General features: G+C 46.0%; 1 protein-coding gene across 1 annotated transcript; it reads right to left on the bottom strand.

The window, feature by feature from the left end:
- On the bottom strand, nt 1–24895 carry LOC139838925 (tryptophan synthase alpha chain, chloroplastic-like). Its single transcript, XM_071828943.1, has 2 exons — nt 24665–24895; nt 1–165 (listed from the first exon to the last, which is right to left on the bottom strand). Exons 1-2 carry the CDS (start codon nt 24893–24895, stop codon nt 1–3), a joined length of 396 nt encoding a protein of 131 aa, XP_071685044.1.
- Nucleotides 24896–25156: the final 261 nt, after the last annotated feature.

Genomic DNA, 25156 nt, shown 5'->3' with positions numbered 1-25156 from the left:
TCAGCCGGTTGGAGATGCCCTAATGACCGGCCCGTCGGCAGAGGGGTCCGGGGATGGCATGCCGAGCTCTATGACATCAGCACCGACGTTGTCGAGGAGCCTCAGTGCCTCCGCCGTGGTCGCCAGGTCCGGGTCGCCGGCGGTGATGTACGGGATGAGGGCCGTCTGCATCAAATGCGTCAAACTTGAAACATCAATTGATCGAGCTTGGCGTTTGCACGGTACGCACGCATGAGCATGGTGCCTGTTGGATAATTAGGCACAATTTCCATGATTAATTCCAGAATATTAAGCATGACGACAGTAACTACTAACATGTGAAACTCGAACATACTAGATGTAGTGATCAACATGAACAGTAGCATAGCAAACAGTACAACATTCATCGCTAAACAGATCGAGATATGTCGCACGTACCGATCTGGTGGAGGTGGCGGTGGAGGTGTAGCAGATGATGTCGCGGCAGTAACGTTGTTGATGACAATGTTGTTGACGACGGTAGGCAGCACCGCCCGACTTGGACGGAAGGTGACCCGTGATGAAGAGCTTGAGCAGTCGCGCAGAGCGCTTCCCAAAAACCTAATTCGCCCTCTCCCGTACAGGATCGCAAGGACGAGCGGTTCCGGAGACCTGCTCTCCCGTTCGCCGATGCACGTCTGCGCGCGGGATGGAGTAGGCTACGATGGCGGCGCAAGCAGAGAGAGGTGGAAACCCTAACTCGTATGTTAGATGTGTTTCTGCGGTAGCCGGGCAAGAGATTATATAGGCTCAGGAAACCCTAGGCAACGTGGGCCACACCCACGTCGCACGAACGTTTCGAGTCGGTTACAGATAGCCCACGATCCGGGATGCGTCCGTTTAGGACTCTGTTCGTTTTCCTGAGCTGCAAAAAGTAAGGAAAGTCTCGGCTCGAGGCTCAATCCACTCACCACGAGCGCGGCGCGCGCATCGTGACGTGACGTGTCGAGTCGAGTCGAGTCGAGTCGAGTCGAGTCAAGTCGAGACGAGCGAGCGAGGAGGAGGAGGAGGAGCGCGCACGTGTAGCACTCCTATTCTCACTCACTTACTAGTGGTGGAACAACCCACCTTATAAGATGGTCTAACTTCCTCCCAACTTTCCAGGTGGGACTAAACTTCCCACATCTTGCCACTCCCTAGTGAGCTGCCACCAACTTGGGCTCAAACTCACAAGGCTTCCACTATGTGGGGTTTGAGATTTATAGGAAAATCTGAAATCTAGTATGGGCCACTAAGTGTAGGCCCAATATTTCAACAATCCCCCACCAGATCTCAAATCCCCATTTAGAGAATTACCAATACTCGTTGCTTGTTTATATACCAGTGTTTTAGCGGAGACTGTTAAGTTGAACTTCCGCCTAGAACCTTAAGCTACATCCATTCACACTTGAACAATGGACTAAGCCTTGAATTGCAAGTTTTGCGTGAACAGGGTTTCACTCAAAGTCATGACCAGTACATGGCTGCCAGTAGCCTACCCCGCGGGTGAAGCATATGCGTCATACTTCGTGGTCTCTTTATGAGTTTACTAGAGATCACCCAAAATCTCATAGATTGCGACGTTTAACAATCGGACTCATATAGGTGTGTTATTTCAAGAATGCTCTGTAGGACAGCATCTTTGCTAATATAGCCAACATAAACACATTAAGGCTTGTTGCCAACCTGCCTTACAGCAATTGAGAGTTGTGCATCTTCACATAGAGAGGGTTACATAATACTTTCCTCAATTAAACCACTAGCTTGTTCTTCCCAGGTCCTAATTCACGGGATCTCCGATCACAAAGGTTGGGTTACCACTATGGTGTAACATCAACGGGTCTCAAACCCATCTCCCTCGATGCACTTTCTATCACATTACGTGATAGTCCCTTTGTAAAGGGATCTGCCAGGTTTTTGTCTGTTTGAATATAGGTAACAGTTATTACTCCGGAGTTTCGCAATTTCCTGACAGACTTCAAACGTCTCTTGACGTGTCTTGATGACTTCGCGTTATCCTTAGAATTGTTCACTTTGACAATTACAGTTTGATTGTCACAATTCAAAAGGATTGCCGGAACAGGTTTTTCAACCACAGGCAAGTCCATCAAGAGCTCACGCAACCATTCTGATTCAACAGTGGTTGTGTCTAAAGCAGTAAGTTCTGCTTCCATAATTGACCTTGTCAATATGGTTTGCTTGCAAGATCTCCATGATACTGCGCCACCTCCAAAGGTAAATACATACCCACTTGTGGCGTACAGATCAGCTACATCTGAGATCCAATTCGAATCACTATATCCTTCAAGCACAGCTGGGTGTCCTAAATAGTGAATCCCATAACTCATTGTACCACATAGGTAGCGCATGACCCTATCAAGTGCATGCCAATGATCAGTACCCGGGTTTGACATGAACCTGTTGACTGCCAAAACCCACCGGCGGGCAGCGACTGTCAACACGGTAGAGCCGGGAAGAGCCTAGAGCTGCGGCTGGCTGAGACCCCTCCGAGCGACGGCCCGCAATGCTCTTCTGGTCACACGTCCGATGCGAAGTGCAAGGGCGTGCCACCTGACCTATACCTGGTCAGGAAGGTGATGGGGATGCCTCGCTTAGTTTCCTGCATGGCATACACGTAAACATTAAATACGAGCCTCGATCGGCTCTCAGGTTATCCTGTGAATCGGCTCAAAGAGCCGATCCACCCATGATTCATACAGGGTGCACGAATATATGGTGATCCTGCTTGATCAAGATAAAGCTAATTAGATCTACGACGATTTAGGGTTTTCACCGCATAATCGGATCATCCTACTCCAGGTTGGGCCTCGCGGCCACGCACGGTGATCGTAAGCCGATCCTAAACAAGGCCTAAAAACCAACATGAAGTTGATCCTCGGAACATCCTGTTTAGGACTTGCGAACGCCACCCTACGTGCCGCTGGATCCTCCCCCCCTTTGTAAGGCCTAACTATTGCAGATTTTAAACTAATCCTTGCAGAACAAGGAGCAATCGTAACGGATCAGATCTACTAAATAAAGATCAAGCGGGGTGCCGCCCCCACACCTGAGGTAGGTGTGAGGGCGGCTAGACATGCAAGGGTTGCACTACGTAAGCATGTTATACGAAGAACTATGCTAACCCTAACACATCTATGATAACTACGTTGCTCGCCATCAAAGACGCTTCAGTACGAGCAACGCATGAACAACGTGGGGCTTGTGCTGCCTAGATCGCAAGATGCGATCTAGGCAGCATGTCGCTTACCTGATAGAAACCCTCGAGACGAAGGAGTTGGCGATGCGCCGAGATTGGTTTGTTTTGGGTTGAACGTGAGTTGTTGTTTATTCCATAAACCCTAGATACATATTTATAGTCCAGCGGACTTTCTAATTCGGACGTGCACCTAACCGTGCACGGGTAAAACTCTAACTCCTAACTTAAGATACGATCTAATAAATTACAGATAAATGGGCAATCTAGCCCAACTTTGCATATAAGGCCGATCTTCGTATTCTCTCCATATATAACCTTCAAGCTTATCTTGATCGTGGCCCACCTCCGACTTGGTCTAATTCTGGTGATAACACATGCCCCCCTGGTTTTGGAAATGACATTTCCAAAATCATTATGCTTTTTCATCGGGTCATGTCGTGGCAGAGCAGAACCATTGCAGCATTTTTCGTCATGATGCCCTGTCTTCTCGTCTGTTCCACGTGATTTGACCGTTGTCTTTGGGCACTGCCTCCTCGAAAACTGCTGTGGCATTGAATTTTTTCACCATAGCCCCCTTTTATTTAACCGCTCTGAGCAGTTCGCCACTTCGTCATCCTGCTCTGTTCTGGCCATCGGCACCAAAAAACCCCCAATCTCCCACAGCCATGTCCTCCTCTTCTTCCTCTTCCTCGTCGGTCTTCCACGACTCCTCCTCCGAGCTTTCCTACGGGTCCTCCTCCTCCCGCGAGACGCCGCCGGACATCCGCGCCCCAGAAGCATGGGACCTGGAGGACCACGCCTCCTCCATCTGGTCCGAAGACGACCAGTCCCTGACCAGCGGGGACGAAGATCTTCAGTTCCTTGCCGTCGGGGAACTGGAGTCGGAAAGTGAGGACGACCAGTTCCCCTGGGACGGCTGCCCCACCTCTGAAGAAGAGGAAGAGGAAGACGACGACGACGACGACTCTCTCGAGGGCTACCCGCCAGCGAAACGCATCCGCATGTGGTGGGACGACGACAGCAGCGACGATGAAGACGGAGATGAAGCTCCCGTAGAAGGCTATGGGAGCAGCGACGAGGAACCCATCGGCAGCAGTGCCGATGAGAGTTCCGAGGATGACGACGAAGGAAGCGATGGCCCGTAGATTAGGATCTACTAGTGTAGGCCTAGCAGTAGTAGATTGGTCAATAGACCCTTCTTTTGTTCTTCCTTCCTGAGAAATCGGCTCTTTCTTTGTAAGAAATCCCCTTATCAATGAAGAAAATCCCTTAATTAATTTCACTCCCTTGCCGATTGTCGAATGGAGTTGTCGTACAGGGAGCCGATAGCAGAACATCGGCTCATATTGCTGTCTGAGGCCAAGCTGTTGTATAAACTTATTCCGCTAAAGTCAATATCAGCGTATCGGCTTTGTTTTCTGAAGTCGATGCCCGTGCGTCGGCTGTACTTGCATACTGTTAATCTCCACACGTTTTCTCAAGTCGATGTCTGTGCATCGGCTGTGATTTTTTTTTTATTAATTTTTTTACTGGCCGATTCTGAAATCGGCCCCCACATCTTACTGTCCATCATCCCACATGCTTGGGAAATATTTCTTGAGGTGTTGACCATTAACAGCCACTGGGAACTTTTCGCCGCTCAACTCCTCCAGCATGTATGCATTACCCTTCAAGGCCTGGACAACTTTGTACGGACCGTGCCAATTAGGAGACCATTTGCCATATGCCTTATCCCTGGTTCCCAATGGTAACACAGCTTCCCACACAAGATCACCAACTTGGAACTCCTTTGGCCTAACCTTTTTGTTGTAAGCACGAGCCACCCTGGCTTTGTTCTCCTTAATCTTCTCCAACGACCAAAGCCTGAGTTCTGTTGCGTCCTCAATAGTGTCGCTCATCAAAGCTGCATATTCTTCAGCTGTCAGATCATTCTGAAACGTGACACGTCTTGATCCAGCCGTAATTTCCCAAGGCAATACGGCTTCCTGTCCATAGACAAGCTGGTACGGCGAAGTCTTTATAGCTCCATGGCACGACATGCGGTAGGCCCATAATGCTTCTGATAACTTCTCATGCCAATCCCGAGGGTTCTCGTCAATTTTTCTCTTGATCAGCTTGATCAGACTCTGATTGGACGCCTCGGCCTGCCCGTTAGCTTGAGCATAGTACGGGGATGATCGGATCAGTTTAATCCCTAAGTCATCACAGAACTTTCTGAATTCTTTAGAAGTAAAGACCGAACCTCCATCGGTCGTGATAGTTTGGGGAATCCCAAACCTATGAATGACGTGTTCTTTCACAAACTTGATCACATCTTCTGATTTCACCTTTTTCATAGGGACGGCTTCCACCCACTTAGTGAAGTAATCTGTGATAACCAAAATCCATTCATGTTTTTTACCTGACGCCGGATGGATTTTGCCGATCATATCCATGCCCCACCCCGAAACGGCCAAGGCTTGATGATGGGGTTCATCGCTGATCTTTGGCACCATCTGAATCTTTCCAAACATCTGACACGCTTGGCACCCCTTGTAATAATTGAAGCAATCTTCAAGCATAGTGGGCCAATAAAACCCTGATCGCCTGATCAACCACTTCATCTTATGAGCCGACTGATGCGTTCCACAGGCGCCTTCATGCACCTCATGTAAGAGCCGATTAGATTCGATCGGTCCTAGGCACTTGAGTAGCAACCCTTCCAATGTCCTGTAAAACATGTCGTCTCCTATAAGGACATACTTCATGGCTCTGTATCTTACCCGTTTAGGTGCCCCCCGAGCCGAATCTTTCAGATAATCGAAGATCTCGGCTCTCCAATCATCCTGTTCCAGGAATTGTATCTGAACTTCCGATCCGTCAATTTGTATCTATGTAGCCCGACGCCATTTGCTGAGATTATTGGCGTCGGTATTCGGGATCTTGGGATCCAATTAAAGTTGATGTACCGAAACTGTGTCATCAACTCACGGCATTCCACCCAATATGGGAAAAGTGATTCACTTTCGCAATTATATTCATCCGTGAGCTGGTTAATCACCAACTTTGAGTCTCCAAAGAGCTCCACAGCTTCCGCTCCAGCTTCTAATAGCAATTCCATTCCCTTGCGTATTGCCTCATATTCTGCTACGTTGTTGGTGCAAGGGGTGGATAATCTGATGGAGAAGGAGTATTCTGCCCCCCGAGGCGACACAAGCAGAATGCCGATGCCACAACCACCGTCACAAACCGATCCATCGAAGAACATAGCCCATGCACGTATAGATAGTGCTGCTATATTGGTACTGATCCGTTCAGCGATGAGATCGGCCAACGCTTGGCCCTTGACTGCCTTCGCCGGCTGGTACCGGAGATCAAATTCTGACAACGCCAACATCCACTTACCGAGTCGGCCTTTCAAAACAGGGGCCGACAACATGTGCTTGACAACATCTGATTTACAGATGACGATGATCTCTGCCGTCAGAAGGATGTGATGAAGCTTAGTGCAGGTAAAGAACAGGCAGAGGCAAAGTTTCTCGACCTCAGGATATCTTGTCTCCGCGTCCAGCATCCTTCTGCTGAGGTAGAAAACGACTCTCTCAACGCCATCGTAGAGTTGCACCACCACCGAAGCAATGGACGTGTCAGCTACTGACAGGTAGATGTAGAATGGCCTGTCTTGCTGGGGCGGAACTAGTACGAGCGGCGTCGTCGAGATATCGCTTAATTTCATCAAACGCCCGTTGTCGTTACGTCCCCGGTGAAACTCGTCGTCAGATTTAGTCTTCACCAACGCCATGAACGGCTCGATTCGTCCTGACAGATTAGAGATGAACCGCCGGACGAAATTGATCTTGCCGATGAGGTGTTGGAGCTCCTTTTTCGTGGTTGGCGGCTGCATGGTACGCACAGCCTCCTGACTTTTCAGGCCGATCTCAATTCCCCGTTCATGAACCAGAAAACCTAGGAATTGACCAGCCGTCACACCAAAGGCACACTTCTTCGGATTCATTCTCAGCCCGAATTTCCGAGTTCGGTCTAGGACGCGCCGTAGATCATCCAAGTGCCCCTCCATGGAGACCGATTTGACCACCACGTCGTCGATATAAATCTCCACCAACTTGCCGATCAGATCATGAAATATATAATTCATGGCTCGTTGGTACGTTGCACCAGCATTCTTCAGCCCAAAGGTCATGACCACGTACTCGAACAAGCCTACTGCCCCTGGTACCCTGAATGCGGTCTTGTGTATATCTTCCGGAGCTATGAAAATCTGATTATAACCGGCGTTGCCATCCATGAAGCTCAACACCTTGTGGCCAGCAGCGGCGTTTATCAATGTTTCTGCCACGGGCATTGGGTATTCGTCCTTTGGGGTGGCTCTGTTAAGATCTCGGAAATCGATGGCCACGCGCCATCGGCCGTCCTTCTTCTCCACCGGAACGATACTGGAGATCCACTCAGCATACCTGCATGGCCTGATGAATCCAGCGGCCAACATTTTCTCGATCTCCTTCTTGACTTCTTCCAGGATTTCGGCCCTCATCTGACGTGCTCGTTGTTGAAACGGCCGAAACCCTTTCTTAAGGGGGAGCCGATGCTCAATGATGCTCCTGTCCAACCCAGGCATCTCCGTGTAATCCCATGCAAAGCAATCCGGGTATTCCTTCAACAGGGCTATCATCCGTCCCCTGAGCTGTGGATCTAACTTCTTGCTGATAAAAGTAGGTCGAGGCTTATCCCCAGGACCGATGTCGACTTCTTCTAGCTCATCAGCTGATGTAAACCCGTACCCTAGCTTCCCGTCACCTGTGAGGTCGACGCCACATACCGGGAGAGCAGGTGATGCGGATACTACGGGCCGATTACTAGCATCGGCTTCTACCTTGATCATCACCAAGATGTTTTGGCGGTGTCGGGGCCGATCGCATGGAGCAGCCTCTTCCTTATCTTTGCCACGAGAGCAGTTGCCCTCGCCTTTATCTCCATCAAGGGGGTGTCCCAGTTCTATCATGTTGATGTTGAACGAGTGTCCTGGTTGGCACCTCCCAGGGTAAGTACCGTTGATCCTGTCAACGGTACGCGACGGTGAATGAGGCACTCCTGGTGCCGCCGATGTGCACGACAACGGCAGACGGGGCTGGAGTGGCACTTTTCCTCGGTAGGTCCTGAGAGCTGGCTCTAATAGAGAGTGCTGATTCTTCATGACCTCCTTGACCATCCGAACGGCGACATGCTCCAAAGTATTCACCAGGCTCTCGGAATGGAGACGCAACGAGTGAGCCACCATGCCACCAATCTCCTGGCGCACGGCCCTGGTACGTTCCTCTGACGGGACAGATAGATCCACCTCATCGAGTGCGCCTTCCGGTGAGAACCCCTTCCGCCTGACGCCATACGCACGGGTTCTGTGATATGAGCTGATGAGGTCGGCTTCGAGGGTGACTTTGATCTCGTCATACCTCTTCTTGAGCTCGTCAGGCAGCTCCTCGTAGGTGACTGGCGTGCCGTCCGCCATCTCAGATGTAGATGGCGATGTGGTTGATGTAGACGATTGTCCCACCGGGCGTGCCAGAATGTGTTGACTGCCAAAACCCACCGGCGGGCAGCGACTGTCAACACGGTAGAGCCGGGAAGAGCCTAGAGCTGCGGCTGGCTGAGACCCCTCCGAGCGACGGCCCGCAATGCTCTTCTGGTCACACGTCCGATGCGAAGTGCAAGGGCGTGCCACCTGACCTATACCTGGTCAGGAAGGTGATGGGGATGCCTCGCTTAGTTTCCTGCATGGCATACACGTAAACATTAAATACAAGCCTCGATCGGCTCTCAGGTTATCCTGTGAATCGGCTCAAAGAGCCGATCCACCCATGATTCGTACAGGGTGCACGAATATATGGTGATCCTGCTTGATCAAGATAAAGCTAATTAGATCTACGACGATTTAGGGTTTTCACCGCATAATCGGATCATCCTACTCCAGGTTGGGCCTCGCGGCCACGCACGGTGATCGTAAGCCGATCCTAAACAAGGCCTAAAAACCAACATGAAGTTGATCCTCGGAACATCCTGTTTAGGACTTGCGAACGCCACCCTACGTGCCGCTGGATCCTCCCCCCCTTTGTAAGGCCTAACTATTGCAGATTTTAAACTAATCCTTGCAGAACAAGGAGCAATCGTAACGGATCAGATCTACTAAATAAAGATCAAGCGGGGTGCCGCCCCCACACCTGAGGTAGGTGTGAGGGCGGCTAGACATGCAAGGGTTGCACTACGTAAGCATGTTATACAAAGAACTATGCTAACCCTAACACATCTATGATAACTACGTTGCTCGCCATCAAAGACGCTTCAGTACGAGCAACGCATGAACAACGTGGGGCTTGTGCTGCCTAGATCGCAAGATGCGATCTAGGCAGCATGTCGCTACTACGATAGAAACCCTCGAGACGAAGGAGTTGGCGATGCGCCGAGATTGGTTTGTTTTGGGTTGAACGTGAGTTGTTGTTTATTCCATAAACCCTAGATACATATTTATAGTCCAGCGGACTTTCTAATTCGGACGTGCACCTAACCGTGCACGGGTAAAACTCTAACTCCTAACTTAAGATACGATCTAATAAATTACAGATAAATGGGCAATCTAGCCCAACTTTGCATATAAGGCCGATCTTCGTATTCTCTCCATATATAACCTTCAAGCTTATCTTGATCGTGGCCCACCTCCGACTTGGTCAAATTCTGGTGATAACAGAACCTACTCAACTTGCTAACAGCAAAAGAGATGTCGGGTCTAGTCGCGCTCGCTAAGTACATGAGTGAGCCAACGATCTGAGAATATCTCAATTGATCTATGGCAATCCTCCGGTTCTTGCGTAGTGTCACACTGGGATCATAAGGTGTTGAAGAAGGCTTGCTATCAATATAGCCGAACCGGCTCAAGATCTTCTCAACATAATGGGATTGCGTTAGAGTAATCCCACTCTCGTTCTTAATCAGCTTGATATTCAGAATCACATCAGCTTCTCCCAGATCTTTCATATCAAAACTCTTTGACAAGAAAGACTTGACTTCGTGTATTACTCTCATGTTTGTACCAAAGATCAGAATATCATCCACATACAAACATAGTATAACACCTTCGCCCCCACCATAGCGATAGTAAACACACTTGTCAGCCTCATTGACAACAAAGCCTACAGAAGTTAAAGTTCTGTCAAACTTCTCATGCCATTGCTTAGGTGCTTGTTTCAGGCCATATAAGGATTTCAGCAACTTGCACACCTTTCTTTCTTCACCTTTTACTACAAACCCATCAGGCTGATCCATATAGATTTCCTCTTCCAACTCTCCATTAAGGAAAGCTGTCTTTACGTCCATTTGATGAACGATAAGACCATAGGAGGCAGCCATGGATAGTAGTACTCGAATGGTGGTAAGTCTAGCGACAGGTGAATATGTGTCGAAGTAATCTTCGCCTTCTCTCTATGTGTAGCCTTTCGCTACAAGCCGCGCCTTGTACTTTTCAATAGTACCATCAGGTCTTAGCTTCTTCTTGAACACCCATTTGCAGCCCACAGGCTTGCATCCATGGGGTCGTTCTGATAGCTCCCAAGTTCCATTAGAAAGGATCGAGTCCATCTCGTTATGGACAGCTTCTTTCCAGTCATCTGCATCTGGAGATGCATATGCCTCTGCAATGGACGTGGGAGTATCATCCACAAGGTACACAATGAAATCATCACCAAAGGATTTTTCAATCCTTCGTCTCTTGCTCCGTTTAGGAGCTTCATTGTCATCCTTCTCAGTAACATTCTCATGTGATTGTTCAAAATACTCATTAGATGTACTGGACTCAGGAATTATCTCAGTAGAAATTCTAGCAATGCTATGCATATCTTTCATAGGAAACATATCCTCAAAAAATGTTGCATCATGAGATTCCATAATAGTATCAACATGCATATCAGGCACCTCGGATTGAACTACTAAAAATCTATATCCTACACTCCGAGGAGCATAACCTAGAAAGATACAATCCACTGTCTTTGGTCCAAGTTTGCGCTTCTTAGTAATTGGAATATTGACTTTCGCCAAACATCCCCATGTGCGCAAATACGAAAGTGATGGTTTTCTCCCAGCCCACTCCTCGTAAGGGGTTTTATCTTTATTCTTGTTAGGAACTCTATTCAGGACATGACATGAAGTCAACAAAGCCTCCCCCACCATGCCTTTGATAAACCAGCAGTGGCTAACATGGAATTCACCAAGTCAGTCAGCGTGCGGTTTTTCCTCTCGGCAACCCCGTTTGATTGGGGTGAATAGGGAGGCGTCCTCTCATGAATAATGCCATGTTCCTCACAGAATTCATCAAAGATTTTAGGAAAATATTCGCCACCACGATCCGACCTAAGACGCTTGATCTTTCTCTCTAGTTGATTTTCAACTTCAGCCTTATAAATTTTAAAGTAGTCTAAAGCTTCATCTTTAGTTCGCAACAAATAAACATAGCAAAATCTAGCCGCATCATCAATCACCTTTTGTCAACACACCATTCATCTCGCATAGATCAGAATGTATGAGTTCTAGAGGTGCCAGGTTTCTCTCCTCGGCCGCCTTGTGAGGCTTTCGAGGTTGCTTTGATTGCACACAACTGTGGCACTTAGAACCTTTGGCAATGGTGAAATTCAGAATTAAACTTAAACTGGATAGCCGAGACATTAAACCAAAATTAATGTGACATAAACGAGAATGCCAAACACTGGTATCATCACTAACATTGCCACATATATGGTTCACAGACTTATTACTGAAATCAGAAAGCGAAAAGCGGAACAAGCCTCCGCACTCATAGCCTTTACCAATAAATTGTCCAAACTTGGAAACAACTACTTTATTCGACTCTAAAACAACCTTAAACCCATCTCTGCATAGAAGGGAGCCGCTAACGAGATTCTTGTTCATAGTAGGGACATGATGCACGTTCCTCAGCTGCACGATCTTCCCCGAAGTGAACTTCAGATCTACCGTGCCAACACCACGAACAGAAGCATGTGACCCATTCCCCATCAAGACGGAAGAATCCCGGGCGATCTGGTAAGAAGTGAACATGGATATGTCAGCACACACATGAACATTAGCACCTGTATCAATCCACCAACATGGAGATTGAAATACCGAAAGAACAGTAAAGAGATTACCGTACCCATCAGCATTGCTAGCGGTCACCGTGTTGACTTGCCTCGCCTTTTTCTTGCGGTCTGCCCTCTCTGGACAGTCCTTAGAAAAGTGGCCAGTCTCTCCACATGTAAAGCAGCTCAGATCTGCTTTGTTTATCATCTTCTTCTTCTTGAAGGTTGTAGTCTTCATAGGCTTATTGAAGGAGGGCTTGTTATTCCCTTTGTTCTTGCTGTAGGGTTTCTTCTGCACCATGTTGGTGCTAGACTGACCCTCTCCTTTCTCAGTATTATCCTTAGCCCGAGCTTTCTCCTCAACATCAAGAGATGCTATCAGATTTTCAACTGATATCTCCTGTCTCTTGTGTTTGAGAGTTGTGGCAAAGTTCCTCCATGAAGGGGGCAACTTAGCGATGATGCATCCAGCCACAAACTTGTCAGGTAAGGCACACTTAAGGAGTTCAAGCTCTTTCGCAATGCACTGTATCTCATGAGCTTGTTCGACTACAGAACGGTTGTTAACCATCCTGATGTCATGGAAGTTCTCCATGATGTACAGTTCACTGCCTGCATCGGTTGCACCGAACTTAGCATTCAGTGCCTCCCAGAGCTCTTTACCGTCTGTTATGTGCATGTACACATCACACAGACGATCAGCAAGAATACTCAGAACGCATCCGACGAAGAGAGTATTGTTTTCCTTGAACTTTTTCTGATCTTGGTCAGATATAGTTCCTTCAGGTAAACCATCAGTAACTTCGAACACTTTCAGATGAGTAAGCCAGAGCATGGCCTTATACTGCCACCTCTTAAAGTGCACACCGGTAAACTTATCCGGCCTCAGTGCATCGGAAAAATCAGCCATTGTTAACTCAGGAAATTGCCTACAATTAGGTTTTTGGATTGTTGGATAATTAGGCACAATTTCCATGATTAATTCCAGAATATTAAGCATGACGACAGTAACTACTAACATGTGAAACTCGAACATACTAGATGTAGTGATCAACATGAACAATAGCATAGCAAACAGTACAACATCCATCGCTAAACAGATCGAGATATGTCGCACGTACCGATCTGGTGGAGGTGGCGGTGGAGGTGTAGCAGATGATGTCGCGGCAGTAACGTTGTTGATGACAACGTTGTTGACGACGGTAGGCAGCACCGCCCGACTTGGACGGAAGGTGACCCGTGATGAAGAGTGTAAGGGTACATTGCCCCTATGTGTGGTTTTGGTAATTAATGACAACCCCTATGGACTAATGTTTTCATTGAGTTTATATGAAGGAATATTCCATAGGTACTACTTGCTCTCCATGTGTTGGATTCAAGTATGGATGCCATGAAGATAAAGGTATACCTTGTGTATTGGCATCAAGATCATCGGTATGAAGATATATATGTGATATGATCAAGAAGAAGAAATGAAGATGGAGTTCTTATGTGGAACTCAATATTAGCCATGCTCTATCTTATGTGAGTATGAGAAGATACAAGGTTGAGTTGGGCAAGTTCAAGATGAGCATCTTGAGTGGATCACATGCTTGAAGCTTGCCGTCCATTTGGTGATAGTGGACATGTGAAGATGTGCATCAATGGAGCTTTCCCGTCATAGTGTATGGGGGAGCATTTGTGAGTATACACGAAGCGACAATGATCAAGTGATGGAATGCGCAAGGCAAAGGTATGACCTTGATAGGTTTTCCTTTTACCGGTCTCAAGGTGGTTGATGGGAGACCGGATTATAGGATAGATAGCCGCACTATTAAGAGGGGCTTTCGGTTGGGTAACTTGATCACATCGTCTTAGGGAGCTCAATCCTTTGCATACTTTGCACATTCTTATTGCTTCTTGGTATTTCTCGGTGTGAGGTTCTTGAGCTTGTTGCTAGCTTTACAACAAGCCCAAGTTCATCGAAAACGGAGTTCACATGCATCTTCTATTGCGTTTTCGAGGTTGGGTGATTTTACCGGTTATTCATGATATAAGGTTCTACCTTTTATATTCATGATAAAATCGCCTCCTACAGATTCTTGGGTTTTCACTTTCTATAAGATAGCATTTGTTGTTATCTTCCAAACAAAATTGGTTTCATGCGATTTGGAGTTCGGGAGCAATTGTTATTAAAGAAAAGGAGAAAAGAAGAATAAAAGAAAAAGAAAAAAAGGGGAAGGGGCCAGCCGGCCGGACCGGGCCAGCCGCCGGCCCACCCGGTCGAAACCGGCCCGGGCGCCTGTGCCATCCGGGCGGTGTCCCGTGGGCTGTGCTGCCCCGTCCGGCCCACACGCCGGCGGCCGACCGGCCCACCCGGCGCGCCCCGGCCCGTCCGGACCCTGGCCGGATCCCTTACGCGCCGCCCACGCGCGGTCCACGCGGCCGGCTCGCCCCGCCTGGGCCTGTCCCCTCCACGCGGCCCATGCGCCCCGCCCGGCTGGCAGGCCGGCCTGACCGGACCGGCCACCGGCCTCCTCAGCGCCTGGGCCGGTCGGCCGGCTGGGCCGCCGGCTGGGCCACTTTTTGGAGCTTTTTTTCTGCCCGTTTTTCTGTCTTTTTCCCCCAACAGTTATTTTTCCACTTGGGCTATAAATACCTTTCTTCCACCTTGAGCCCAAGTACTTCTTCCCTTTCTCTCACCTCCATTGTTGCATTTGAAGAAGTTGCTCTCTCTCTTGTTCCCCCCCATGATTCTTGCTCATATTTGAGGATTTGAGAGAGGAGATCTAGATCTACACTTCCACCAAACCAATTCTTCTCTAAGTGAGGGAATCTCTTGGGATCTAGATCTTGGAGTCTTTGGTTGACTTTCCCCCTTGTTCTTCCTCTCCAATCTCATCCTAGCATTCGTTGCTTTGGTGGGATTTGAGTGTGAAGGACTTGAACACCTCCGGTGTTCTTGCTTTGCATCATTGCATAGTGTTGAGCTCTCCACCACGATTTGTTCGAGTGAGAGACCGTGAGCTTGTTACTCTTGGAGGGTGACCTCCTAGTTGGCTTGGTGATTGGTGCTCCGGTGATCTCTTCAAGAAGATTGTGAAGAGGCCCGGGCTTCTCCTTCGTGGAGCTTGTGAAGTGGTTGTGGAGCTTGCCATCTCCGGAGCGGAGGAAAAGCTAACCATAAGGAAAGGGCCATTATCCTTCGTGGGTGTGGTTCGGAGAATAGGGCGAGCCTTCGTGGCGCGGGGAATCCTTCGTGGGACCTCCACTCCTCCAAACGTGACGTACCTTGTTGCAAAGCAAGGGAACACGGGAATACATCCTCGTCTCCGCGTGCCTCGGTTATTTCTATACCCGAGCTCTCTTTCCTTGTGATAGCCATCGTGCTTGAAGTACATATATCTTGCTATCACTTGTGCTACATATATCTTGTGCCTATCTTGCTTAGCTCTAGTTGCTATTGTTACACTTAGTTGAGCTTAGCATATTTAGGGTTTGTGCTTGTAAACTAAACGATAGTTTAATTCTGCATTCATACAAGACAAATCCGCAAGAGTTTGTAATTGCCTATTCACCCCCCCCCCTCTAGGCGACATCTCGATCTTTCAATTGGTATCAGAGCAAGGTCTCTCCTTGTTTTAGGCTTCACCGCCTTGAGAGTAAAGATGTCGGCTAGTAATTTAGTGCACAATGACACAATTATCTTTGTTGGCACAAATTATCATTTGTGGCGAAATTGCTTGCTTTGTAAACTTCGGACCTTGTGTCCAAACATTGAGCAATTTCTAGATGTAGGTTTTTCTCCTCCGATGGATCCTCAAAATCTATCTTTAGAGGATGAGAAAAACTTACATCTTGAAGCTCAAGTATCTAATGAGCTTTTATTCTCCTTGAGACCCGATTTTCGTAGGTTCTTGATATATATAAAGCAAAAGTCGTCTCATGAGATGTGGATCAAGCTTAAGGAAATGTTTGGTGGATCCACTTCTCATTTGGTCGGTGGTGACTCCGAGGAGCTCTCTTCTTCTTCACATCATGAAGAGCTCCAAGTTGCTTCCACCTCCGGCCGTGATGAGTCATCATCTTCTTCCACTTCACCAACGTGTTGCAAGACACAAGGTAATGATATGGTGAGTGGTGAGGGAAATTGCAATGTTGATATTGTGCTCAATAGTGATGACTCTTCATCTCTATCTCATTGCAATGTTTCCTCTTTGGACTTAAACACATCTTGCATTGAAAATAATCTACATGCTTGTGTTGATAGTCCTTGCATATCATGTGTAAATTGCTTACATAGATCTCATGAGGATATGCTTGCCTTGTCTTGCTCCCATAATCAAAATGTTTCTATTTCCTCTAGTTGCTTGTTGACTAACATTGTAGAGGAAACCGAACACTCTATGGATCAAGACATGATTTCAAATGAGGATTCAAGAATATCTTCATCTTCATCCTCCGGTATGCACATGTGCCTTATGGCAAATGGACCAAAGGTATCTCCTACTTTGACTCCTAACACATCCTCTAATGATGAGAGTGATGATGATGATAATGATGAAGAACATAATATCTTGGTGCATGATATGGCAATGGTATATGCTTCTCTTCGTGGTAATAAAGAAGCTCGTGCTTATCTCGAACACTCTATGGATACCTTGAATAAATATAGGGAAACCATAGTGGAGTTGGAGTCCCATGTTGAAAATGGGGAAATGAGATTCACTCTCCTCAAGCATGAGCTAAAAGATGAGAAGCATGCTAATTTCATGCTTACACAAAAAATTGAATCCTATATGCATGAAAATGAGAAAACTATTGTTGATGCTTGTGCTACTAACTCTAATTCTTGTGAAGCATCGACCTTAAAGGAGAATGTTGAGCTAAGGGCTCAACTTGAGTTGCTAACTAGCAATTATAGGGAATTGGAAGAAAGTCATAAAAAGCTCTCATGATGATCTTCTAATTTCCTATGATGGGCTAAAGTTAGCTCATGAGGCAAGTATCACTAAGGTAACATCTTGTGAGCCTCATATGGATGATAGCACAATCTCTACTACAAATGTTATATTGCCATGTGCTAGTCCTTGTAATCCATCTAGTCAAACTAGTGATACACCTTGTGTTGGATTACTCACTTTGCCTTGTTGCTCTAACAATGAAGCTTCTACTTCCTCTAGTACTTGTATTTCTACTAACCATGTAGAGGAAATCAAAGAGCTCGAGGCCCAAGTCCTTTCTTTAAAGAAAGACTTGGAAAAGCGTCATGAAGGGAAATCCGCACTTGACAAGATGCTAAGTGTGCAACAATCCCCCAATGACAAGAGTGGACTTGGATTCAACTCCAATAACAAGAACAAGTCCAAGAGGAAGAGCAACAAGAAGAAGGGCCAAGACAAAGTCAAGGATCCGGCCAAGTTGGTTTGTTTCAAGTGCAAGGTTGAAGGGCATCATGTTAGATCATGCCCATTGAAGAAGAAGAAGAAGCACTTGAGTGAGAAACAACAAGGGAAACGGCCACAAGGTAAAGGTCAAGCTCATGCTCGACCTCAAGTTGAAGATAGGTCACTTCCCAAGAAGAATCAAGATATTGTTCCCCAAGAGAAGAAATCAATAAAGAAGAGAAAGGGGAACACTTGCTACTTATGCCGTGAGAAGGGGCACTTTGCTTCTTCTTGCTTAGGTGGTACCTTATCTAACCCTATAATTATTGATGATGATTATTCTCTAGGGAAGGATAAGGATGGCAATGTGTTTGCCAAGTTTGTTGGAACTCAAAGTGATTTCAAGAAAAGAACCATTTGGGTTGCCAAGCCTATTGTCACTAATCTCTTAGGACCCAACTTGGTTGGGGACCAACAATCTCAAACTTGATCAATAGGTGCATGTGGAGAGCATTGGAGATTTGGCTACTTCATGAAGAATTAAGGGATCTTCATATATTGTATTTTTACCAAGCCAAGTCGTATGGATTATCATCTATATCTTATATCCAATGTTCCTCTTTGCGGTAACTTATACTTCAACTCTTCATGTTTATTGTAAGTTACTTGCCCCTTTGCATGTTTGGTTTTGTACCAAATATGTGTATGTATGTGTTGTGTCTTACTTGCTTATCTTGTGTATTCAAGTATGTTTGTTTAACTCATCATATACTTATGTATTGTTTTGAGCCTAATGCATCTTGATGATATCTTATTTGGCTTTCTTTGAGTGATTAATGGAGCATCCCATTTTGGGGGAGTGATATGCTTTGTGCATCTCTCTTTCTATAAAATGTGTGTATATGGGTAGCACCACTTAGTATTGATATTGCAAGATTATCTAGTCACTATGTGGTATGCCATACTCATAAGAAATTCAAATTCTAAATGTCCATTAATCATCTCTAATCGATTTTTAGTTGCCTCGTGTTTAGAAGAAATGTTTTATCACATTATGGGGGAGTAATATGTTTTGTACATATCAAAAGCCTAGAAAATGTGAACATATGAGGTTTTGCCACTTAGAGTTGATGCTCTTAATTATCTTGCTCCTAGGTGGCATGTTTGCTCAAACAAGCTTCACTTGTAGTAAAAAGCTTTTATTGCTCATCTTTTGGTTCTTGTTTGAGTAAGAGATTCTTGGTACGGTTTTCCTCAAATACATATCTCTATATCTTATTTGGGACACCATTTGCTTCAAGTTATTCTAATCATTGCCGTGCGTGATTGTTTGACTAATTGAAGCTATCAAGAATCTTCATCCATGCATAGTGCTTAATTCTATATACTTATCCTATGCCTTTTATTGTGAAGTTGATCCTTACTATCCTTGTTATATACCACCGGAAGTTAATTCCAATATTCTCATTGTCTTTGACAATTGATAACCTTGTATGTGGTTGAATTTATGGATCATCTTCATCTTGGATTGCTTCCTATTTCCTTACTTTATTTCCAAGAAATCTTTGTTGCTCCCATGTGTCTTCCTTGTCCCTTTGAAAAACCTTTTGATAAATTCTCTTGATTCATATCAAGTGTTTGCTTTGAAAGACAAACCTTTTCCTTACGGTACATTGTGCCATTGTGAAAAGTGTAGAGGGTTTGGTTTACTTGTTTGAACCTTGCTCTTTTGGGGAGTTTGCTATCTCATTCCTTCTTACATATTCTATTTGCTTGAATGAGATATATCTTTGAGCATGTTTGCTTTATTTCATCCTTTATGCTCAATGGTTTCTTCTTAGTTCATTTGTTGAACTTTGTTGAACAAATCTTTTGAGATTTGCTTCTTAGATATAATTTGGACAACAATTTTTTTTTTGTAAACACCTCTATGCCTTATTTATTTCTTTTGGTGTTTTGTCCAAAGTATATCTTTCTTGGATCTTTAAAAGTTTTGGTGCATGCTTATATGTAATTTGTTTATACTTATAGCATGCTTGCTTTCTTTTGATCCATTATGTAGGATATACTCCATCAAATCCTAAATGGCTAAGATGTGCATGAAATTCAAATTTCATCTAAATATGCACATGTTTATATGGAGTGTGTCCTATATATTGTGGTTAGTCTAACCATATTGGACCCAATAAGTTTGGGGACCAAGATGTACTTGAATGATGTTTTAGGTACATTGGAGATGCAATGGAAGCTTGTCTCATCTATAAGGAAGGTGTTGTCACCATATGAGAATTGGAGTCAAGCTAGGATGATCGATGAACTCTTATCTACTACATCAAGCCATTGCTATCTCGGTAACAAGTATCTTATTCATGCATTCTCATATAGCATCCAACCTCTTGTAGGTTGCATCTTGGCATGAAATTCTTTATTTCGAAAATATTGAGGTTCTTGAAAAATCCTTTTAAAGAAAACTTCTTATTGTACACTTGAGTAATTTGAGAAGATGCATATGATAGGTTATATATATATATCATATTTTATGATTCACCTATCACAAATATGCCCTCTAGCAATTTATTGCATATCAATTCCTCAAAGAGCTCTTGTGTGCAATATTGATGAATTTGTGAAATAAATCCGTATTTGTGATACTTGTTGCCTTTCTCAAAACACTCCAACTAGCTCTACTTCCCTTATTGTTAGTTGTAATGCTTTTGAGGTTTAACTTGGTTGAAGTTCATTCATATATACCATAAGTGAAAATTGGAGCCATTGGCTATATATGCTTCTTAAGCAAACATCCTTTGGTATATTTTATGACTTCATCTTGGATATCTTGTTTTATCTATTTTGTTAACCTCTTGTGTGTGCATGTTTCTTTATGGATCACTTTGTCCACTTTAGAAACTCATATACATAAGAGTGTTAATCCATCACCTTGATATCCTTGATCTTTGCCGACCATCTTTTACCCCTTTTGTTTTTAGTGGGTTGGTAAAGAAAATTTATGAGTGCTTGGTTTATTTATTTTCTTCATGCACTCATATCTCGTAATTGTTGGACTCAAGTTGTTCTTGATAAGCATACTCTCTTTATCTTAGTTGTGTTCTAAATGATATATAGGGAGTGAGGATTCCATGTTTCTGCATATTGTATTCAAATGCAAACATTATAAATTGTGCACGAACCTTGGGGAGCTTTCTTATTTTTAGAGCACTATATCTTTCTTATCATGATATCTTTGTTTGTCCAATTGGATCTTTGATTGCTTGCTTTATTTGTTGAAGCTCACTTCACCATGTTATCTTTATGCAATCTTTGATCCTCAATATAGTTTGATTTCCTTCAAGTATTCATCATTGGATATGTGCACTTGATTCCACTCAAATTATGAGAAGTGCACACTTTGGGGAGGAACTCACATTATATTGGCCTTCTAAATTTTTCACCCATTTTGACAATCGATGCCAATGGGGGAGAAGTTTAGAGGGTTTAAGGGAATGGTTTTATACTTAAGCTTGGTTTGTGCTTAAGTGTTTTGCCTCTCATGCATTCCATATTTATATGTCTTGCATGGTTGTATATATATAGTGGAAACTATCCCAAAGGTTAATCTTGACAATGTATGCAATGAATTCATGTTCATCACACGTGCATACATTGTGGGGGAGTTTTCTCTATATATATTGGTTCTACTCACATCCATTGCATTTGTTGTAGTTGTGTGAGTAGAGCCGGTTTTGATATGGACTAGTTGCTTTGTGTTACTTGACCATATCAAATACAACCTCTTGTATACAACTTATTCTCGGATAAGTTGCGTACTTGTCACTAATATTCATTATATAAACCCTCTTATTGTGGTTGTCATCAATTACCAAAATGGGGGAGATTGTAAGGGTACATTGCCCCTATGTGTGGTTTTGGTAATTAATGACAACCCCTATGGACTAATGTTTTCATTGAGTTTATATGAAGGAATATTCCATAGGTACTACTTGCTCTCCATGTGTTGGATTCAAGTATGGATGCCACGAAGATAAAGGTATACCTTGTGTATTGGCATCAAGATCATCGGTATGAAGATATATATGTGATATGATCAAGAAGAAGAAATGAAGATGGAGTTCTTATGTGGAACTCAATATTAGCCATGCTCTATCTTATGTGAGTATGAGAAGATACAAGGTTGAGTTGGGCAAGTTCAAGATGAGCATGTTGAGTGGATCACATGCTTGAAGCTTGCCGTCCATTTGGTGATAGTGGACATGTGAAGATGTGCATCAATGGAGCTTTCCCGTCATAGTGTATGGGGGAGCATTTGTGAGTATACACGAAGCGACAATGATCAAGTGACGGGATGCGCAAGGCAAAGGTATGACCTTGATAGGTTTTCCTTTTACCGGTCTCAAGGTGGTTGATGGGAGACCGGATTATAGGATAGATAGCCGCACTATTAAGAGGGGCTTTCGGTTGGGTAACTTGATCACATCGTCTTAGGGAGCTCAATCCTTTGCATACTTTGCACATTCTTATTGCTTCTTGGTATTTCTCGGTGTGAGGTTCTTGAGCTTGTTGCTAGCTTTACAACAAGCCCAAGTTCATCGAAAACGGAGTTCACATGCATCTTCTATTGCATTTTCGAGGTTGGGTGATTTTACCGGTTATTCATGATATAAGGTCCTACCTTTTATATTCATGATAAAATCGCCTCCTACAGATTCTTGGGTTTTCACTTTCTATAAGATAGCATTTGTTGTTATCTTCCAAACAAAATTGGTTTCATGCGATTTGGAGTTCGGGAGCAATTGTTATTAAAGAAAAGGAGAAAAGAAGAATAAAAGAAAAAGAAAAAAAGGGGAAGGGGCCAGCCGGCCGGACCGGGCCAGCCGCCGGCCCACCCGGTCGAAACCGGCCCGGGCGCCTGTGCCATCCGGGCGGTGTCCCGTGGGCTGTGCTGCCCCGTCCGGCCCACACGCCGGCGGCCGACCGGCCCACCCGGCGCGCGCCCGGCCCGTCCGGACCCCTGGCCGGATCCCTTACGCGCCGCCCACGCGCGGTCCACGCGGCCGGCTCGCCCCGCACAGGCCTGTCCCCTCCACGCGGCCCATGCGCCCGCCCGGCTGGCAGGCCGGCCCGACCGGACCGGCCACCGGCCTCCTCAGCGCTGGGCCGGTCGGCCGGCTGTGCCGCCGGCTGGGCCACTTTTTGGAGCTTTTTTTCTGCCCGTTTTTCTGTCTTTTTCCCCCAACAGTTATTTTTCCACTTGGGCTATAAATACCTTTCTTCCACCTTGAGCCCAAGTACTTCTTCCCTTTCTCTCACCTCCATTGTTGCATTTGAAGAAGTTGCTCTCTCTCTTGTTCCCCCCATGATTCTTGCTCATATTTGAGGATTTGAGAGAGGAGATCTAGATCTACACTTCCACCAAACCAATTCTTCTCTAAGTGAGGGAATCTCTTGGGATCTAGATCTTGGAGTCTTTGGTTGACTTTCCCCCTTGTTCTTCCTCTCCAATCTCATCCTAGCATTCGTTGCTTTGGTGGGATTTGAGTGTGAAGGATTTGAACACCTCCGGTGTTCTTGCTTTGCATCATTGCATAGTGTTGAGCTCTCCACCACGATTTGTTCGAGTGAGAGACAGTGAGCTTGTTACTCTTGGAGGGTGACCTCCTAGTTGGCTTGGTGATTGGTGCTCCGGTGATCTCTTCAAGAAGATTGTGAAGAGGCCCGGGCTTCTCCTTCGTGGAGCTTGTGAAGTGGTTGTGGAGCTTGCCATCTCCGGAGCGGAGGAAAAGCTAACCATAAGGAAAGGGCCATTATCCTTCGTGGGTGTGGTTCGGAGAATAGGGTGAGCCTTCGTGGCGCGGGGAATCCTTCGTGGGACCTCCACTCCTCCAAACGTGACGTACCTTGTTGCAAAGCAAGGGAACACGGGAATACATCCTCGTCTCCGCGTGCCTCGGTTGTTTCTATACCCGAGCTCTCTTTCCTTGTGATAGCCATCGTGCTTGAAGTACATATATCTTGCTATCACTTGTGCTACATATATCTTGTGCCTATCTTGCTTAGCTCTAGTTGCTATTGTTACACTTAGTTGAGCTTAGCATATTTAGGGTTTGTGCTTGTAAACTAAACGATAGTTTAATTCCGCATTCATACAAGACAAATCTGCAAGAGTTTGTAATTGCCTATTCACCCCCCCTCTAGGCGACATCTCGATCTTTCAAAGAGCTTGAGCAGTCGCGCAGAGCGCTTCCCAAAAACCTAATTCGCCCTCTCCCGTACAGGATCGCAAGGACGAGCGGTTCCGGAGACCTGCTCTCCCGTTCGCCGATGCACGTCGGCGCGCGGGATGGAGTAGGCTACGATGGCGGCGCAAGCAGAGAGAGGTGGAAACCCTAACTCGTATGTTAGATGTGTTTCTGCGGTAGCCGGGCAAGAGATTATATAGGCTCAGGAAACCGTAGGCAACGTGGGCCACACCCACGTCGCACGAACGTTTCGAGTCGGTTACAGATAGCCCATGATCCGGGAGCGACCCGAACCGACTAACTGCGACGCGTCCGTCTAGGACTCTGTTCGTTTTCCTGAGCTGCAAAAAGTAAGGAAAGTCTCGGCTCGAGGCTCAATCCACTCACCACGAGCGCGGCGCGCGCACGCGTCGTGTCGAGACGAGCGAGCGAGGAGGAGGAGGAGCGCGCGCGTGTAGCACTCCTATTCTCACTCACTTACTAGTGGTGGAACAACCCACCTTATAAGGTGGTCTAACTTCCTCCCAACTTTCCATGTGGGACTAAACTTCCCACCTCTTGCCACTCCCTAGTGAGCTGCCACCAACTTGGGCTCAAACTCACAAGGCTTCCACTATGTGGGCTTTGAGATTTATAGGAAAATCTGAAATCTAGTATGGGCCACTAAGTGTAGGCCCAATATTTCAACAGTGCCAAACTGCCAATTATAGGGCGTACCTTGGCCTGCTCCTTGACACGGGACAAGGTCTGCGCCACTGTTAGTGCTAGGGCTCGTTTGCGCGGCGCTCTGAGAAGAAGCCTGTCCATGGGCACCGCCGGGTGGATCGCCCTGACCACAAGAAGCCTCCTCGACGCGGCCACCGTCACTGCACTATGCCGCCCGGCCGGGTGGCCCGACGCGGCCGAGGACGATGGAGGGGCGGGGGACGCCTTGAGCGCGAAAGCCATTGTTTGTTTCTATTTTGTGATGCTACGAACTTCAAATTAATGTACCTCTAGCTCACTGAAGTATACTATCCCTAAACAAAACACTGAAGTATATGCCTGAAGTGTGGATGGGTTAGGGCATCTCCAACGGGACGATGTGAGCGACCGTTTACGTCCGCCGTGATAAAAATACGTTTGGGTCCTGCTCCAGCGGGGCTGCGCAAAGTGATCGGACCATCCGTGGCGACGCAAACATGGCTCAAATATAAGCCAGGTTTGCCT

Source organism: Lolium perenne, chromosome 4 (genome assembly GCF_019359855.2).
Source record: "Lolium perenne isolate Kyuss_39 chromosome 4, Kyuss_2.0, whole genome shotgun sequence".
Classification (NCBI taxonomy): Eukaryota; Viridiplantae; Streptophyta; class Magnoliopsida; order Poales; family Poaceae; genus Lolium; species Lolium perenne.
The sequence above is the reverse complement of the archived record's forward strand: the minus strand, read 5'-3'. Positions and strand labels throughout refer to the sequence as shown.